General features: G+C 34.7%; 4 protein-coding genes across 9 annotated transcripts in view; 3 read left to right on the top strand and 1 right to left on the bottom strand.

Moving 5' to 3' along the window:
- The window catches only part of LOC142982492 (protein 4.1 homolog), a 110,036-nt gene extending 106,364 nt beyond the window's left edge, over positions 1–3,672 (bottom strand). For all 6 annotated transcript variants that reach the window (XM_076128963.1, XM_076128964.1, XM_076128967.1 and 3 more), the window contains exon 1: positions 3,349–3,672. The gene's annotated coding sequence lies outside the window, so the exon portion shown is untranslated. The remainder of the gene's footprint in view (positions 1–3,348) is intronic.
- A 184-nt stretch (positions 3,673–3,856) lies between these two features.
- On the top strand, positions 3,857–7,517 carry Vps28 (vacuolar protein sorting 28). Its single transcript, XM_076128973.1, has 7 exons — positions 3,857–4,038; positions 4,127–4,187; positions 4,745–4,940; positions 5,432–5,533; positions 5,857–5,991; positions 6,339–6,484; positions 6,883–7,517. Exons 1-6 carry the CDS (start codon positions 4,032–4,034, stop codon positions 6,468–6,470), a joined length of 633 nt encoding a protein of 210 aa, XP_075985088.1. The 5' UTR covers positions 3,857–4,031; the 3' UTR covers positions 6,471–6,484; positions 6,883–7,517.
- A 561-nt stretch (positions 7,518–8,078) lies between these two features.
- LOC142982755 (uncharacterized) lies at positions 8,079–11,024 on the top strand. The gene is made up of 5 exons (XM_076129436.1): positions 8,079–8,326; positions 8,934–9,197; positions 9,533–9,717; positions 10,073–10,354; positions 10,507–11,024. The coding sequence occupies exons 1-5, from the start codon at positions 8,264–8,266 to the stop codon at positions 10,601–10,603; spliced, it is 891 nt and encodes a 296-aa protein (XP_075985551.1). The 5' UTR covers positions 8,079–8,263; the 3' UTR covers positions 10,604–11,024.
- A 424-nt stretch (positions 11,025–11,448) lies between these two features.
- LOC142982652 (XK-related protein 6) lies at positions 11,449–16,628 on the top strand. The gene is made up of 5 exons (XM_076129269.1): positions 11,449–11,800; positions 13,256–13,375; positions 13,702–13,889; positions 14,301–14,453; positions 14,907–16,628. The coding sequence occupies exons 1-5, from the start codon at positions 11,547–11,549 to the stop codon at positions 15,356–15,358; spliced, it is 1,167 nt and encodes a 388-aa protein (XP_075985384.1). The 5' UTR covers positions 11,449–11,546; the 3' UTR covers positions 15,359–16,628.
- The last annotated feature ends 232 nt before the right edge of the window (positions 16,629–16,860 follow it).

Raw genomic sequence — 16,860 nt, 5'->3', positions numbered from 1 at the left:
CTAACAAATACCGATTATAAGAGCCTCTCGGCTCAACTAACATATTTTTACTAGCATATATCTCGTAACGAATCTTTTCTTACTATTCTTCGATTACTTCTCTACCCAGAAGTTTATCACTACAATTAACTATCGCTGCTTAAGGTTCTCTTCTGCCGCCTAGGTTTAAAGGCTAATTTGTTAGCTTGTTTATTGAAATTCTCGCCCGCAAACGCGCGTTATTGCTGCTATCAAATGAACTTATAATAAGTCCAGTGTGTAACCGCTCTTATTCAATCTAGCGCAAAGTTTTATGTAGGTATACAGAAAAATCAATAATACTATAAAACTTGATTTGTCAGCGGAACTTCTGCCAAGAACATAAAGAGTAGCAGACAAATAAAAACTTGGTCGCGAACCAGAAACTAAATAATGAATTCGAGTTTGTACATTTGCTCCACAATTTTATAACAACCAAACTAAAACAGTCTGCAATGAAAACTTTCGGAAGATAATAAATTAGCTCACTTTAGCACGGATTATTCTTCGCTTAAACACATCTGAATTCCATTCATGCATTCTCCACACGAACAGCACATTACTAAATCTTACCGCACGATATTTTCTTTCAAAATACTGCTCAGAATTTAACGCTAATCAAGAACTAGACGTCTTATAAGGAAAAAAAACGCTTAGTGCATGAAACTCTAGAATATGTTCTCTCGTAATGATCATAGAGTTGAAAAATTCGTCTCATACTCATAATATCATGTTAGGCAATCATCGTGTTTAAATGACATCATCGGAGGCAGTCACGAACACGGCTATCGGGCTGATGTCACCGAAATAAAGGTCGGGGTCACATACACTCGGCGTACACCACTTGATTGTGAGAGCCTCGTATAAACATTGATTCTAAGGTTATTGACAGACTTTGTGATAAGCTCTTTCTTTACGTACAACTGCTGACATTTAGAACAAGAACAGAGAAATGTTTCGTGAAAGTTGCAAATTTACTGATCACGGATTCAAATTATAGCGAAGCTTGGCTCTCTGTGGATTGAAAGTACTGTATTTAATAGACAAGACCGCGAACACCTTCGACAATATTTCCGATGCATTCGTCCGACAATACTAAATGAAACATATAAAAAATAGCTAATGTTATTTGCTTCGTTATGTAGCAAAAAGAAAACGTGATCAGAATGAAACAATGTTCAATACAGAAGTATAAACGACACTCCTGGGACTGCACTTGCTTTGCAAAAATGAGGAAAGTACATAAAATGCGATAATATGAAGAGGAAAATAGTCATTCGTTCCATTATCCCACATATGATAAGCATAGTGACATACTTTCAAAGGGTAAAGTAAAACATTTAAATCAAAATGCATTTCTAGACTCATTCAAAATAACGAAAGCTCATTAAATACGTCATTTAAACTTACTTATCAATGGATACTTTGTATTCTACTTTCATTTATATTTATCATTTATATTATCTAAACAAATTCATCAGACACACTTAACATAATATCATATCAATAGCACCTTAGACTAAAATAACAAGCAAATCTCTCGTTAAATACGTGTTGAACTAGCGTCTAGCCAATAATACCATTACAGCAATCTCCACAGGCTAATAACATTCCAGTATCGGCAATAACTTGCAGCTATTTAGAGAATATTGTATCTTTACTAGCACATAAAGCAATGAGGGACCAGCATAAAGATTGCAAACTGCACTGTCAATGTTTATTACTTGTTCAAGGTGTTTTTATGCAACTTTGTTGATTGTACCTTAGATTAGGCACAAATGTATATACCTAGTATGTAAGGCTGTTGAAAATTGATTAATTATTGGGTAGAACAAGGCTAGCTATGTGAAGGAAATATCTATCCCAATAATGAGGTATTTAGTTAGCAGGTATTTATAAGTCTTAAAAAAGACTAGTTCAACTGTCAGGTGTCAGTTCATAATAGTACCCTTTGTTAGAAGTTGGTAAAAATAATATGAATTTACACATAAAACCCCTCTTTAAATCAATAAATTTAATCAGACAATGCACCAAACTAACATTGAAACAATAGTTCTAAGAGCTTACTCTTAAGGGAATTTTCAATATCTTATCTAAAATACTTGTACTAAGTAATCAAATAAACAAACACTCTTTGTTGTATTTTTGCCTCAAAACATCCACTGTGACATTGACCAAGTTAATAATAAATGATGTGTAATACATAAATAGCTATTACTCAATTTAATACCTAATGTTAATTGTGCAGAAATTTAAATTGCTTTATTATTTATAGTTTTGTTTCCTGTTGATAATTCAGTTATGAGAGGGAACAATGTTACTCGTACAAAACACAATTAGGGATCTATTACATTAGTGATTTAATCAGAAAGGTAATTTGGTTTTTTTGTATGCAATCGATGGACAATGCAGTTTTATAATGAGGATTATAAAGGCAAAACCGATAAATACCTTACATACATATTTATATCAGAGCCTTTTAAACATACATATTACTCTCAATTATTTTTAATAGAAAAATCTATTGTCCTACTGCCGCTCGTGTTGATGCATGTCGTTTTTTGTATTAATATTTAATTCTTATCAACAAATGACAAATAGCTTATGATAATGCTTAACTAAAAATATAGTCTGCGGAGAACAAAAATGTATTAATATGAACATAAATATGAAGCAAATTTAAAATATGCTATCACAGCAATTATGGTTGTTAACATCGCCTGTGCTGTTGGAGTCCAATTAGCAAATACTTGATAATGAACCAATTATAAAATCATTGGGCAAATGAAAGGTTTATTAATTTATTAAAATACCATGTTTCGATTATTTGTGTTTAAGGTACTGTACGGATATAAGAGAGATGTGCAAATAAATTATAAGTAAGTTTAAGTCTGAAAAAGTTTTGGAATAAGTTTGTAAACATATTTCAAAAACATCTGGAGGTCTGTAGCCTTCCAGAAACTTTATATCCTTAATTAAAACTACATTACACTGGCCGTAAAAGTGCAGTGGCGCATTGAAACGTGCCAAAGTTGTAAACAGTTGCGTCTCACGAGCTACTGGCCAAAAGTGGGCCGACCGGCGCCGCGCCCTAGCCGCCCCGCCCGCTCTCTTCACTACATTCCAATAAGAAAATAACACTTTTTACTTCATAAACTATCCAAAAAACACAATAACTTACACAACACTCTTCTCACAACTCTCTGCAAGTACATCGTAACTTCGCAACATTGACAAAGCGACAGGAAACGCAAAAACAGGCCGCTACTGCCTTCCGATGCAAGTAGAAAACGGTAAACTAGTTTTCAATGAGAAGTGCACAAAAATTACCTGTTGATCAACAAGATCCCATTAAACAGTGCACCGGCGACTCCGGAGACCTGTAGATTTTCCAAGATGATTTTTCAGCACGTAAACACAACGGTCTCACAAAAGGAAGAACTGGTAATAACACAACCACGAATCCACCTTTAGACGCACTGTATCACAATACACCTTTTGTGTCCGGCGAACAGTTTATTATGTGAATAATTCGTACTAGGACTGTCTACAACAATTTTCATTCATCGCAAGGTGAAATCATTCGAGACGAGTGGCAGTTGGTGAAGAAACTACGAGCGCGGGCGGCAGGGAGCGCGCGCGTCATCCGCCATATTGGAGGATTACGTCATTTTGTCAGTTACTTTTTTTATGTGTGAGTAAGCTTCAGAAACTGGTTTTCTACCAAGTAGCAACCGTAGGTAGGTAACGGCTTATTTTGACATTTTGTACCCATTTGTAAATGTATCCGAACAAACCTTATGTCATTAGTTTAATTTCATTCAATCAATAGTTCAACAGTTCATTCAATAGAACTTAAATGTCAAAATTGATAAGGTTGTGGAATTTGTCATCATTTCGTGATTAATTAAAAACGAATTTTAAGAAATTACGATACATATTCTACGTGCCACTGTGATACAATTAGTACCTGAGTTTAGTTCTATTTATCGCTTTAAGTGTCTATAGGAAAGATGACAGGTAATTATCATTATTGCAAAAATTGTAGCAATCCATCTCTTTGTTTTCATTTTCCTGACGTTATTTTTCGCCTATTACTTGTTTACAGACTCAAGAAACGACTTATACGAAGAGATAAAGCTTTACAGAAATGCACGCGAACGTGAAAAGTGAGTATGTTATACTTTATTGGTGATTCGTATAATTTTATTTCTCGTGATATTGTCCTAGGTTTCGTCATGTTCAATCAATATTTGCTAGCAATAAAGTCTAGTCTCAGAATAAACATTGATATAGTGATAATAGTTGTATACATTAATAGCTCACTTGTTTCTTTATCTCAATACACACATTAATAATTAAATGTGTTTCCAATACTAATGTTCTTTGTTATTATTTGTATTGTACTTTTTTACTTTTGGAAGAATACTATGTCGCTGATGCTCTCCACTTCTTTGTGCCCCTTCTTTCTTGCTCTTCACTTTTAAATGACCTCTGTGTTAGAGTCATTTAATTAAATGTAGTCTCTTAGTTAGCACAAGTAAATGACTCTGCTATTATAGCTAAAAGGCATACTAAGGGAGAAATAATAATATAGTTTAACTGCTAATAGTTAGCATATAAATGTAAAATAATGAAATTAAATATGGATATGAAGGTTTAAATTACAATTATAGTTGATTTCCATTTTTCATCTCATCAAATTTTTATATTTTGTCATTTCCAGGCATGATAACATGGCCGAACTGTATGCTGTAGTCAGTACTCTCCAACATCTTGAGAAAGCATACATGAGGGACTGTGTCCGAGCTCAGGAGTACACTGCAGCTTGCAGCCGACTGCTTGTACAGTACAAAGTGGCGTTCAAACAGGTGCAGGGCGATGAGTTTCCTAATATTGAAGCTTTTGTTGCCAAATATCGGGTGAGTTGACAATGTACTGAAAAGAACTTAAGAAGTTTAAACTAGTTTTTCTTATTCAGCTGGTGATGCTATTGATAAAATTGGAAAAAGAGACATCACTCAGCAGTGGCAAAAATTGGGCAATCTTGTGTTTCAGTAGTCCTACATAAGGAGAGTTTGATTAGTTCATAACCCAGTCTAAATGTTTATTTGGCAGTCCTTCTTCATCTTGTCCTTATCTAAATTTAAGTAGATTTGGCACAATATGTTTTTGATCTTAAATACAAATTTCGCCAAACCTACAATACATAAACTGAAAAGATTTATCTCATGGTTTTCACCTGTTACCTGCTTGATATCAACCCTTCATGAGAATATATTTATTATGTTTATCTTGTAAGTTTTGCACTTAAAATATAAAATTTGGAAAATTCTATGTAAAACCAAGTGTAAATTTCTTACAACTGGACATTTCCAGTATTAATTAATTATTATAATGTTTAACTTTTCAGCTGGACTGCCCCGCTGCTTTGGAGAGGATAAGAGAAAACAAACCAAATCTAATCAAGGATGATAAAGGCAACACTAACAAGTATATTGCTGAAATTGTATCCGTAAGTATAAGCAGTATACTCACCCTTAACAGCTAAACTAATTTTGATGAAACTTTGCTAAACATTTGGTTGCTTTTTCAAAATTCTATTAGGGTGTTTTCATTTTCAAGTTAAGATTATGAACTATTCTTCTAGGCTATATATAGGCTTTAGGATATTCTTCTATGCAAGGACTTGCCTAGAAGAATATTCAAAGTTGTTAATATCTTCCAAAATTGAATTACTGCACTTGTTAATAGGGATTTTTGGTTAACTTCAAATAAAAAAATATCTTAATTTTTCTAGTAAATATTCAGCTATATTTTTGGTTGTGAATGTTCCAGGTGTTCATCACGTTGATGGACAAGCTGCGGCTTGAGTTCAAAGCCATGGACATGATCCAGCCGGAGCTGCGTGACCTCCGCGACACCATGGACCGTCTCACCATGCTGCCTGAGGACTTTGAGGGAAAAATTAAGGTACAATACATTTTGGAAACAAATACCTTATTAATATGAATACTATTTTAAATGTTATGCTGTGACTGAGTAAGTGTAGTGATGCACAAGTATGCTACATTTATACTTACTTTAAGACTATGCTCAGAGCATAAATTTACAAATAAAAGATCCATCCAATTTTGCATCCTTTGTAACTTTACTGAAATCAACATTTTTGACAGAAAGATTTGAGAAAACTGTCAACATCAAAGTTTTTGTACAATAAAAGTATTTTGATACTTTTGATGATAATTTTATTAACAAATATTAATAGCAGTTGGATAATATTATTTTTCTAATGGCTGTGTTTCACCTTTTCTCCCCAGGTTCAAGAATGGGTGGACAGACTGTCAGAGATGTCAGCCTCGGACGAGCTGTCAGAGACTCAGGTGCGACAGTTGCTGTTTGATCTCGAGACTTCGTACGGCGCGTTCAACAAATTCCTGCACAAGGATTAATTTACACGTTATTGGTAAGAATACCACCATATTGCTATTTTAAAGTTTATTATTATATTACAACTAGTTTTACGGGCGCGGCTCCGCGGCGTATTTTTTTTATTTCGTCATTAGGTACATTACAACTTTTTTGTGACAACAACAAGTGTGAATGTATGTATATTACGTTGCATCTTACATGATACTATCTAATATCACACAGCACTAAACAAAGAATAAGATGATCGTACATTTTATCAAAGTTTGCTTGTTATTTTGGCTCAAGCGTCATAAACTTGTGGTTTTTTTTAGTAACCAAGGTGTCCTATTGTTATGCCAGAGTCTTTCACTACTTTCTTTCTCTTCTTTCTCTTTAAAAGGACAACTCCCGCATTAAGAATTACAAAACTACAATATCAATATTTAATTTCAGATGCGACCGTCAGCTCAAGCTCGTTGTGTATCACCTAGCTGGTGTATTTACATCAATAATAATAACTGTAATTATATATATAACTTATTGTAACTCTATATAAATTGTTGTACGTGTAACAGTTTCATAATTTGCTGCATATCGAGGTTAGTATGTATTGGAAATGCATTTTATGACCTACTTGATTTAAATTATGTAGCCGGCTCGATTTAAAATGTTTTTTAAGGTCTATGATATCTTGAGATCTCTGTAATAATAAACTAAATTAATTTCTACGGGAAAAGGATAGCAATATAGAGTTTATACTGTGCTATCTTTTAAGAAGAAATGTCACAGTTGTTTTCATATATTAACTGTCTCTTTATCTAGCGAATAGGTTATCTTATACTTATTCGAAGTTCTGATACTGCAATATAGAAAATGTAATTCTGCATTATTTACGAAGTAATACAAGTACGTGTAAAGTTATTTTTATTGTGATAGCTCAAATGATCAAAATTATTTAGTCCATAGCTGTGGAGCTTCGTATACCTACAATGTGTTTGAAACTCAGTATGTATGTGTTATTATAAAACAATATTATATCGTAATATTAAGCGAATTTATTGCAAATAAATTTTATATTTAAATGTGTAGATTGTTGTTTTATTTTATACAAACAATTAGCTAGACAAATATGGCAATTAAATAGCTCTGATTCTATGTGGATGCTATGTGTTTTAAAGTGCCATATTTTTTATGGAGGAAGAATCCGATATTGCTAACAGTAGTCTTAGTTAAATAAAATAAAAAACCGATAAAAAAAGTTGACGATTGTGTTAACATAACGTTTTTAAGCCCGTGACCACGGTCGATGTAATTCGATCGAAACCTCGGGTAAACAAATAAGATATCCTAACCTTGAATTTTCCATCGCGTTAAGACCCTTTGCATTATAATATTATATGTGCTTACATAGAATTACGGTAAATTGATAATATTTAATCAGTAAGAAAGTTTCTCTACGTTTGAATTAGTTTTTTTTTATTAATCTGATTTGTGCTGTTAACAACAGTTGTATAAGTAGATTACATTCTGCGCGATTCGTACAAGTCACAGTCATCAAATATAAAATGATTCATGTAATCACTTGCGCAACGAAATTGGAAATAATAATTACAAATATCATCTATAATCATTCTTAAGTTAGATTTTATTGCTTACATTTCTATTATTGATCAATATTTATTTGTACTTGTTGGATAAAAGACGCGTTTCAGACCTCAATAATAAAGAACATAGATTTTTACAGATTTTTTTAGACTGTAACAGCAAACAAATTCTTTTTAAGAAATTGTTCATTCATCTAACAGCAATTTTTTTTAATTGACCTATTTTAAATATGGTGTTTCGTCCAAGAATACTTGAAGTGTCAATAATAGTTGCAGTATTATCAGTATACGAGGTAAGTAACTAGATATTATTATAACTAGCTGACCCGCGCAACTTCGCTTGCGTCACATAAGACTGGTACTCTGCTCCTATTGGTCGTAGCGTGATGTTATATAACACTGAAATAATTTTTCACATCGGACCAGTAGTTCCTGAGATTACCGCGTTCAAACAAACAAACTCTTCAGATTAATAATATTAGTATCGATTGTAGGAAATTCAGGATTTGATGGGATATAACACTCTGGTCCATCATCCATCTCGGTCCCTGTTCTTGAACCCGGTTTAGTCAGAACGTTCACATTGGCAAATGCCACCTTGCGTGACACGTGACTTATCCTACAGCAAGTAGGTACTATGCAGAAGCTAGGAGTGGTCGCTTCAATCGCATAGGTTTTAAAACGGTGCGTCCTGGATAAAATCACGCATGCGGAAACTAGCAGCAAGGCCGTAAGAAAGGATCTAGGTTTTTAATTTTCATGAATATGCTATCTTTAGATCTAGGTACTAGAGTAATATTAGACCTTGGAAATCAGACATATCCGTAAGTAAGACTGTAGAAACCAAAAGTAAAAATGATCCAGTGAAAACTAGTAGCTTAACTCTATTTTGTTTTCTAGTGTACAAACAATAGCTTCAAAGATATAGACCAGAAATACTACCTAGTGAACGAAGCGTACAACATAGCAAAGAACCTATTTAACCAGGGTAGAGCCAGCTACGTCACACTTAAAACCAAGTCTTTGAAGACCATAGACACGTTCTTAGACCTCGTGTACATTATGAACAACGAAATGGCTAAAGAATTAAGAAGTGCCGTCGTTAAGTTCTACAAAGTAAAATATTTACATGATTTTACTAATTATGTTATTAGTATGGAGGAGGTGAGTTCTTCAATAAATGATTGTATGGTAACCGGTAGTTATAGACCCATTTTTATGTAATGTAAAGTTAAAGCACCCCGTGTGAGATGTGGCAGTCGCATGGGTTCGTAAATTTACAGTCAACTCAATTGTAACTGCCAATGCTTTAAATGATTACCTTATTTCATGACTCTCATTTGCCAAGAGTCTGATTTACGTAATTACTAACTACCTATCGATATCAAAGTTATTCAAGACTTAGCCAAACCTTCTTAACAATACCTTCTTAGGTACTTCGATGATATTTGAAAGTTTATTGTAGGTACCTACTCTAAAATATATATTTTGTATATTAGATGGTAGACTTCATAGAGCACTGCCTGGTGGAACCGGTGGAGAAATTGGAACAGATCCGCACGCAGTTCCACGACGTGATCAAGAATTTCCAGGACATTAGGAACTTTGACTCCGTGAACAAATGCCATAAGGAGCTGCCGGATGAAGTGGCTGCTGCTCACTGTCTGCTACACCAGGCTGTTCTGTTAGTAGTATTATTAAAATACCAATATACCTACATTAGACGGTTTAGGGTCTTAGAGTGGAATAGACTTGATAGACCTTCAATGATAGCTTTAATCTGAAAGAGGAAAAATACTTCGGAGAAAGCTTAAATATATAGGATACTGCTTTAAGATCCAAAACATAAAAAACCTAATTAATCAATGCAGAATTTGATAGCTTTCATGCATTGCACCTTTAAATTTGTTTGAGGGTAGCTGAACCTTAACGACGTACACAGGGGAGATACCGTAGTATTGCCAGCCATTAAAGATTCTACAAAAAAGGTAGAAACCGTTAAATTTTTTGTTCCTATATTTCCATTTTGTTTTTAACAGTTTCAATGAAACGATGCAAGACAACCTAGTAACAATAGTCGAAATCAAAACGCGACAACACGCGCAAGACATGAACAGTTCACTTTACGATGTTCAGAAATGTATCAACAACTTTATTCCGAAGTTCTTTGAGCAACTCATGCTTGACGCGTACACTGAAAAGTGCGGGTACTTGCGAGTTGTCAACGCATCTATTGCGGACCTTTTGAAAGACAAGTGGAGGGATAATCAGACTATTTTCCCGGAGAAATGGAGCCCCCTCGTCAGACTGCTAAAGGAGAAGTAAGTAATTAATCATAAAGAATGACTATTTTTTTAAATTAATTTAGCTGGTTTGCAGCAGGCCAAGAACTTTGCAGATTTGAGTGGCCGTCTTTGATTTGCAATTTTCCCATTATGGATATTTTTTAATTTATATTTCTTCTTTATTTTAGAAACAAGGAGCCAGCAGCAATATTAGAAGAACCACTCTTTTTAACATTAATGGCTGCAAACCTATCGTCACATGATGTGGTTAAAACTTTATATTAGAACTTAAGATTTGTTGAGCAATACGGTTTGTAGGCGTAGCCAAGATTAGGTACCCATTGGCTAAGTACGTGTATGTTGTATTTCAACTGTATAGTATGGAACTGTAGTTTGCCTGCGTATGGAACTTATATTTATTACTTGTACATAGTTTTATCTGAAATAGTATAATGTTTTTTTTTTTGTATTTATCTTGCTTTTATAAGCTATATTTTAAGTTACGGCAATAAACTGAACTTCCTAATATAATTGCAAGAAAGCAATACGATGTAACGAAAACCTACACGTGTTATAGTTATGTATATTTGTACGGGTGTAGTTTTATAGTAGGTACGTAAAATTAATTAACTTTCGTAGCCAAGTAGATTTATATAAGACTGTTATATTTTACGAGCGTATCAATAAAGAGTATTCCATGTTTTTATTCGTTTGAGTTTCATTTATTGATGTTACGTCCTGATTGAATAACTGCAGCAGACCGTAAAATTAACATGAATAATATTAGTGGGCATTTAAATATACGCGTTTATGCTTAAACAAAACAAAATATTACGATTTCACATTGAATCACAAGAATTGAAGTAAATTATGTTTTATTTCTCGATATTCCTTGCTTTTGCTGTAATAGGTAGTTTTATGTTTTCGTATTCAATTATGCTTCCAGAGCGTAGGTATTATTTAACTTTGCTATGTACCTTAACTAATTAATAATTTCTTAGAAACAAATCTATAACAGAAAAATATAGATAGCCTATATTTTTACCCATTTCTAGACTCGGAAATATCCGATCTGTCGACTGTCAATCAACACAAATGTCAAATTTTCAACGTCAACAAACGTCAGATCAACGCCAGCTAGCATAGAAAAAACGCGCGTCTTCCATTGTTTGAAAACAAATAATAATGTTTTGTATTTATTACTGAAATAAGTATTCAATTAACAAAAATGCCTAAAACAGTACGTGATCTGCTCGATGGGCGTTCGTACGACGAACCAGATCGAATGCCGGATAAATTGACTATAAGTAATCTCGATATTTTCATGTGTGCTGTTGCTATTGTGGGACATTTTGTGGACTTAGGGGTGGATATAAACATAGCTGTGAGGTATTCCTTGGCTATGATGATGACGGAATTCGGCTGGACTTTGGCGTTCATACTTGTGCCTGCTTTTGTCAACACTGCTGTCTCGATAAGAATGTAAGTTTGAAAAAGTTTTTTTTTTAATTTACTTGTCTATTCTCTTTTATACAATGTTAGAGTCTATTGAGAGTTGAAGAGTTGAAAATACAATTCACATTCAAAGTTGAGGAAATTATAATATAAAATTATATTTCACAGATGAAATCAGCAATTTGTTTTATTTTTGCCTGTGATTCATCGTCGTTCATAAATAACCAGTTATAACTCTCATTATCATATTTATAACTAGGAAAGTGTGTTAAATATTCTTTGTGATGACTAATTTTATTATACAGTTTGGAGTTAAAACATGTTGTGTTTCTGTCAAGAATGTGTATTTCAAAATATAGGTATGAAACAATAAGTAAATAAATATTGGAAGTTCTCTTTTTGGAACCTGTTACTGACCCGCTGCTAGCTAAGGGTGTCCTCTCAAAGGAGGGAGGCCTTGAGGCCACCACACTGGCCAAGTGCGAGTTGGGGACCCCCAACTTTTATTTGTAAAAATTCTTTAAACCAAAATCCAGGAAACACTGCCTCTTCAGTTTTGATATTTTCATAGTGAAGTACTAGTTAATTAATGAAAGAGAAACAATGCAGATCTTTATAAGATATCATTGCATAATATTGTAAAAATTGGCTAATTCTATTGCATCATTAAACTTATCTCTTTTTCTCTTCCAATAAATTATACAACCAACTAATATATTCTAAATAAGTCTTTTGTACTGTTTAAACACTGAATACATACAGATATTATTTCAACATAACTCATACTATGTTATTATCATATCACCATTCTCATTACAGCGGAAGTTAGTTAAAGCCTACGCTTAACAAAAACATGACCTACTTTATTTGTGACTAAGAGTTTTATCAAAAAAATACCTAGGCAAATACCTAATATAAAGTAAATTGATAATATGAAAATTATTGACATTTATTTATTATTAACTATGTTGGAGTCAGCTTCCAGTCTCACCGGATGCAGCTGGATACCAATGTTTTACATGGAGCGACTGCCTATCTGATGTCCACAACCCAGTTACCTGGGTTATAACACGACACCCTTCGGTGAGACTGGTTGTCAGACTTTCAAGCTTCTTACTACTGTTAACGACTGTCAAAGATCTTCGAAAATGACAGCCGGGACCCACAATTTAATGTACCTTTCGAAATACGGCGATGATGTATGCATTGTGCATATGTAAATTCCACTGTTTGTCGAAAAATTATATAATTACTGTTGTTTTCCTTATTCGGTATTCAATATCAGCCAGTTGTTGTTTACCTGCATATAATAAAGTAACAATAAACATACTGGTAACTGTGATCCTCTATGACAAAATGTATGCATGTGCATTAAGTAAGTTTGTAGGGATTGTAGCAAGTGGCACTCTCTGGTTTCTGCCTACCCCTGTGGGAAAAGGTGTGGTTTGTCTCCTACCTTATATTGCTGGTCTATTTTTACAGGTACTCTCAAGATAAGCAGCAGGATTCCTTATCTAATGAGTTTACAAAACGCAAATGGCTCCGTGTCTTCATACTGGTGTTGCAGATGGCTCCTATACTGAGATTTGCTGATTCTCTTATGTAAGTCTCAGTTAAATATTATACAAGCTAATATAAAAGGTAGTGGTATAAATGCAGGTCAAAAGTTCTTAGGATCAATTCTTTTCTAGACGTCTTAATGTGACCGAAATTGACATGAATTTTTTATTTTAAGAAATCCCTGATCTATGAAATACTTACTAGAGAGTGTGATAAAGCTAAAAGCTCACATAGGACACTTATAAAATTAATTCATCCTTTAGGAACGTATATGAGTTTAAAACAAGAATTTTTAAAAACATAATCCTACTGCATATACATTTAACTTTGTATAGCTTAGATTAGATGAATTATGCATATATCTTCAGCTACGCAATAAAGTCACGGCGCGCAGCCCGCAACAAGGACGAGGCGTCCCAGCGCCTGTACTACAAGCTGATGCTGAAGGAGGACGCCGACGCGGCGCTGCTCAGGATTTTCGAGTGCTTCCTCGAGGCCGCGCCGCAGCAGGTGCTCCAGACCAGTCTGCTGTTGAGGGCTAACCAGGACTTTGCTAGTAAGTTGTACAATGATGAATCAAACACAAGCTTTGTTTTATTCTGGTTGCTACAAGAGTTTTGTACTCAAGGCTAAACCCCTCCCTTTTTGGGGGAGAAATCTATGTCCAGAAATAGGAAAGAGAAGGGTAAAAACAAGTGGTTTAAAAACAATTTCTACACGAAAAACTTATCTTGTCTCAAGAAGACATAATCAGATGCGTATTTAAAATTCCGAAACTACTATTAGTGAATTGCAGAAACATTTGTTCTTTGTGAGAATTGAATTCAACATCCTTGCCCAAAGATAGCAAGCAGTATACTGACCGCCTAAAATACTTCGCAATGAACGACGTAGCCGGCGTCTTGTTACTAACTGAATAATTAGTAGGCTCATTGGAACCACCTTTAACCCTTCCTTTACTCCACAGTCCATCAAGTGCTGTCAATCGCGTCATCAATCATCGGCATGGGCTGGTGTCTGGCGGCGTACCAGCGCTCCATACGCTTCGCACAACAGAACAAGTCCAATATGAGCTGGACTGGCACTGTGCTGCAGACTACATGGCATTTTTTAGTCACACGTGAGTATTTTAGTGTAGGAGTAAATTGATTATTATATCCACATACTGAAGTTCATGGGAGAGTTCGGTTCCATCATGTACATGAGTTTCACCTATCTTCGAATCAAATTCCATTGAAATCAGTTCAGCAGTTAAGCCGTAAGAGAGTCACAGACACACCAATTGTTTTTATGATACTACTTTACTTCCTCTCTTTGTATTGCTCTTGCGTCGAGGGGACTTTTACATATAAACAACAACAGACATAAAGTATAACCAGACTCGAAACAATTTTCAATGGATCACACAAATATTTTTTCCGCGTGGAATAGAAATCACGACCTCCCGACTCACTAGTAGTGGCGTGACCACTACCTTAACCACCGCGCCACGGAGGCGGTCAATAATTATACTTGCTTCGATGAGAACTTACTTCATAATTTTGTGTAATGAATGTATTTTTTTCGTTTCCAGTGAGCCGCATAATCTCAATATCAATGATCGCATTTCTATTCCCTCACTGGACAATCCTAGCCTGTGCTATCCACATACTCGTAGCAGCAGTACTGATCCAGCTCTTCGACCGAACAGCATTCTGTGCTCACAACAAAATAGCTGATCTTGCCTTCTCCGTGGCCCTAGGAGCAGTTTACCTATTCACTTACATACTACCGATTGAAGGAAGAACCAGATACAGGTATACTGTATACTACACAATATGTTTCCTACAAAATATCGCTTGTGCAGTCATTTGGTACATATATGGAGTGAACGAAGTCTATTTTTACCCGTTACTGGCTTGTACTATAGTTCCTTATGTAGTAGGATTGACCATAATGGTGGTGTATTACCGGTTTTTCCATCCGAAAGTCAGTAAAGGTGAATTTGCTATATCTTTTAAGGGCGATGGGACTGAAATTAGCTAGTAATAGTAAACAGTCAATGAGGGAAGCATCTCAGCAAGTCTTATGCAACCTTTTAGCTATACTTTTCAGTGCTTCAAAAGGCACGTTTTTAGTTATTGTCAATTAAATTTACGCCTGAAAAAACGAAATTTTGTCGTATATTTTACAAAACATGCATAATGTACGACACGTGCATATTTCAGCTGCGTGCACGTGCACATACGTACCTATACGTAGTTGAAGATAAATCTGTGTTATTGATAAAAGATTTTTAAGTCAAGTCATTGATTGGCTTGATTGACTTTTAACTAGACGAAAGAAGTTTGTTTGTATTATTCTAATCCAGTTACCTGTACGATTAATTAAGTAGGTGTTTTAATTAGGTGCATGTTATCATAAATTAATTAATGATTACTTATGATGGTACTATGTTTTTTCGTTTCTGCCTAAGCCTGTGGGAAAAAGCGTTACTTTATGGTTATTTTTTAACTACTAGAAGACTTGATTTTTGTTTCTTTTGAACTTTAGGTAGGTACATAAACGATATTATTTTTTTGTTACTCTTAAGGCTGCTACACACATGCAGACGGCGGCCTTTAGTGACTATTATTATGGGTCTAAAGCGTACTGTTCCAGTGGGCATAAATCTTGCATAACTTTTGTACCAATATATTCCAAAGATATTAGTAGGTATATAGGAAAGCGAGACTAAATACGGATATAACGCTGAATTTTAAGTACCTACCACTTAAATCTCTTGTTTTTTTACTTGTGTGAAAACGAGAGTGAGGCATGCTGCACACATACCTACTCGGTGGGTCATTAATCGACTAGCCGGTCGGCATAGCCAAATATGTGTAGATGAATGTTCCAGAAAAAAATGCAATTCGACATCGCCGCGCCTGGATGTTTAAACCGATTGCTAAACAAGGGCAGTAATGGACTCGAGTCGGTTTTGTTGTTTGATAAAAATTGTCAAACCAAATATGTGTGTAGCAAGCCTAACACTTTAGAGTGCCACTCAAAATTGAGCGAGGTTTTAGTATTTAGCTATTGGTGCAAGATAAACCATAATATTTTAAAGAAAATTATGAAACGTAAGACTGCATAGCAATAAGCAAAGTTATTTTATTCAGTATCCATTTATTAGTGTAAGGTTTTATAGCCAGTCTCAAATTATTGTCTAGTTAGAATAATATATTTTTGTACTTAAATGTTGTCAGTGAATCTCAACAGATACTCAACATTTGATATTGTCTACTGCCTTTTTAAATAAAATATTTTTTTATTCAAGAAATGTCTTGTTATTGTCACCATTCTCCTGATACAATATGAATATGTGCCTCATCGCACACTTTCCACTTTAAGGTCGTAACACGGAAGGGGATCGTCACCGTAATTCGAGCCGTTCCGTATTATTTGTGTAATTACTGGAACGCAAACTAATCACCTTCCTGCGGTGTACATTGCCGAACGGGCATTCTAGTGCCGCCCAGCCATCAACCAGCGTTCGGCGAGCCATA

Source organism: Anticarsia gemmatalis, chromosome 22 (assembly GCF_050436995.1).
Source record: "Anticarsia gemmatalis isolate Benzon Research Colony breed Stoneville strain chromosome 22, ilAntGemm2 primary, whole genome shotgun sequence".
Classification (NCBI taxonomy): domain Eukaryota; kingdom Metazoa; phylum Arthropoda; class Insecta; order Lepidoptera; family Erebidae; genus Anticarsia; species Anticarsia gemmatalis.
The sequence above is the reverse complement of the archived record's forward strand: the minus strand, read 5'-3'. Positions and strand labels throughout refer to the sequence as shown.

What these genes read in the sequence shown, in the direction of transcription:
- Vps28 (XM_076128973.1), top strand. An exon ending in AATGCACGCGAACGTGAAAA is followed by an intron (nt 4,188 to 4,744) that starts GTGAGTATGTTA and finishes TGTCATTTCCAG; the next exon opens with GCATGATAACATGGCCGAAC. An exon ending in ACTTTGAGGGAAAAATTAAG is followed by an intron (nt 5,992 to 6,338) that starts GTACAATACATT and finishes TTTTCTCCCCAG; the next exon opens with GTTCAAGAATGGGTGGACAG.
- LOC142982755 (XM_076129436.1), top strand. Translation starts at nt 8,264, where the DNA reads ATGGTGTTTCGTCCAAGAATACTTGAAGTGTCAATAATAGTTGCAGTA. An exon ending in CTGCTACACCAGGCTGTTCT is followed by an intron (nt 9,718 to 10,072) that starts GTTAGTAGTATT and finishes TGTTTTTAACAG; the next exon opens with TTTCAATGAAACGATGCAAG. An exon ending in GTCAGACTGCTAAAGGAGAA is followed by an intron (nt 10,355 to 10,506) that starts GTAAGTAATTAA and finishes TCTTTATTTTAG; the next exon opens with AAACAAGGAGCCAGCAGCAA.
- LOC142982652 (XM_076129269.1), top strand. Translation starts at nt 11,547, where the DNA reads ATGCCTAAAACAGTACGTGATCTGCTCGATGGGCGTTCGTACGACGAA. An exon ending in AGATTTGCTGATTCTCTTAT is followed by an intron (nt 13,376 to 13,701) that starts GTAAGTCTCAGT and finishes ATATATCTTCAG; the next exon opens with CTACGCAATAAAGTCACGGC. An exon ending in GGCTAACCAGGACTTTGCTA is followed by an intron (nt 13,890 to 14,300) that starts GTAAGTTGTACA and finishes TTTACTCCACAG; the next exon opens with TCCATCAAGTGCTGTCAATC.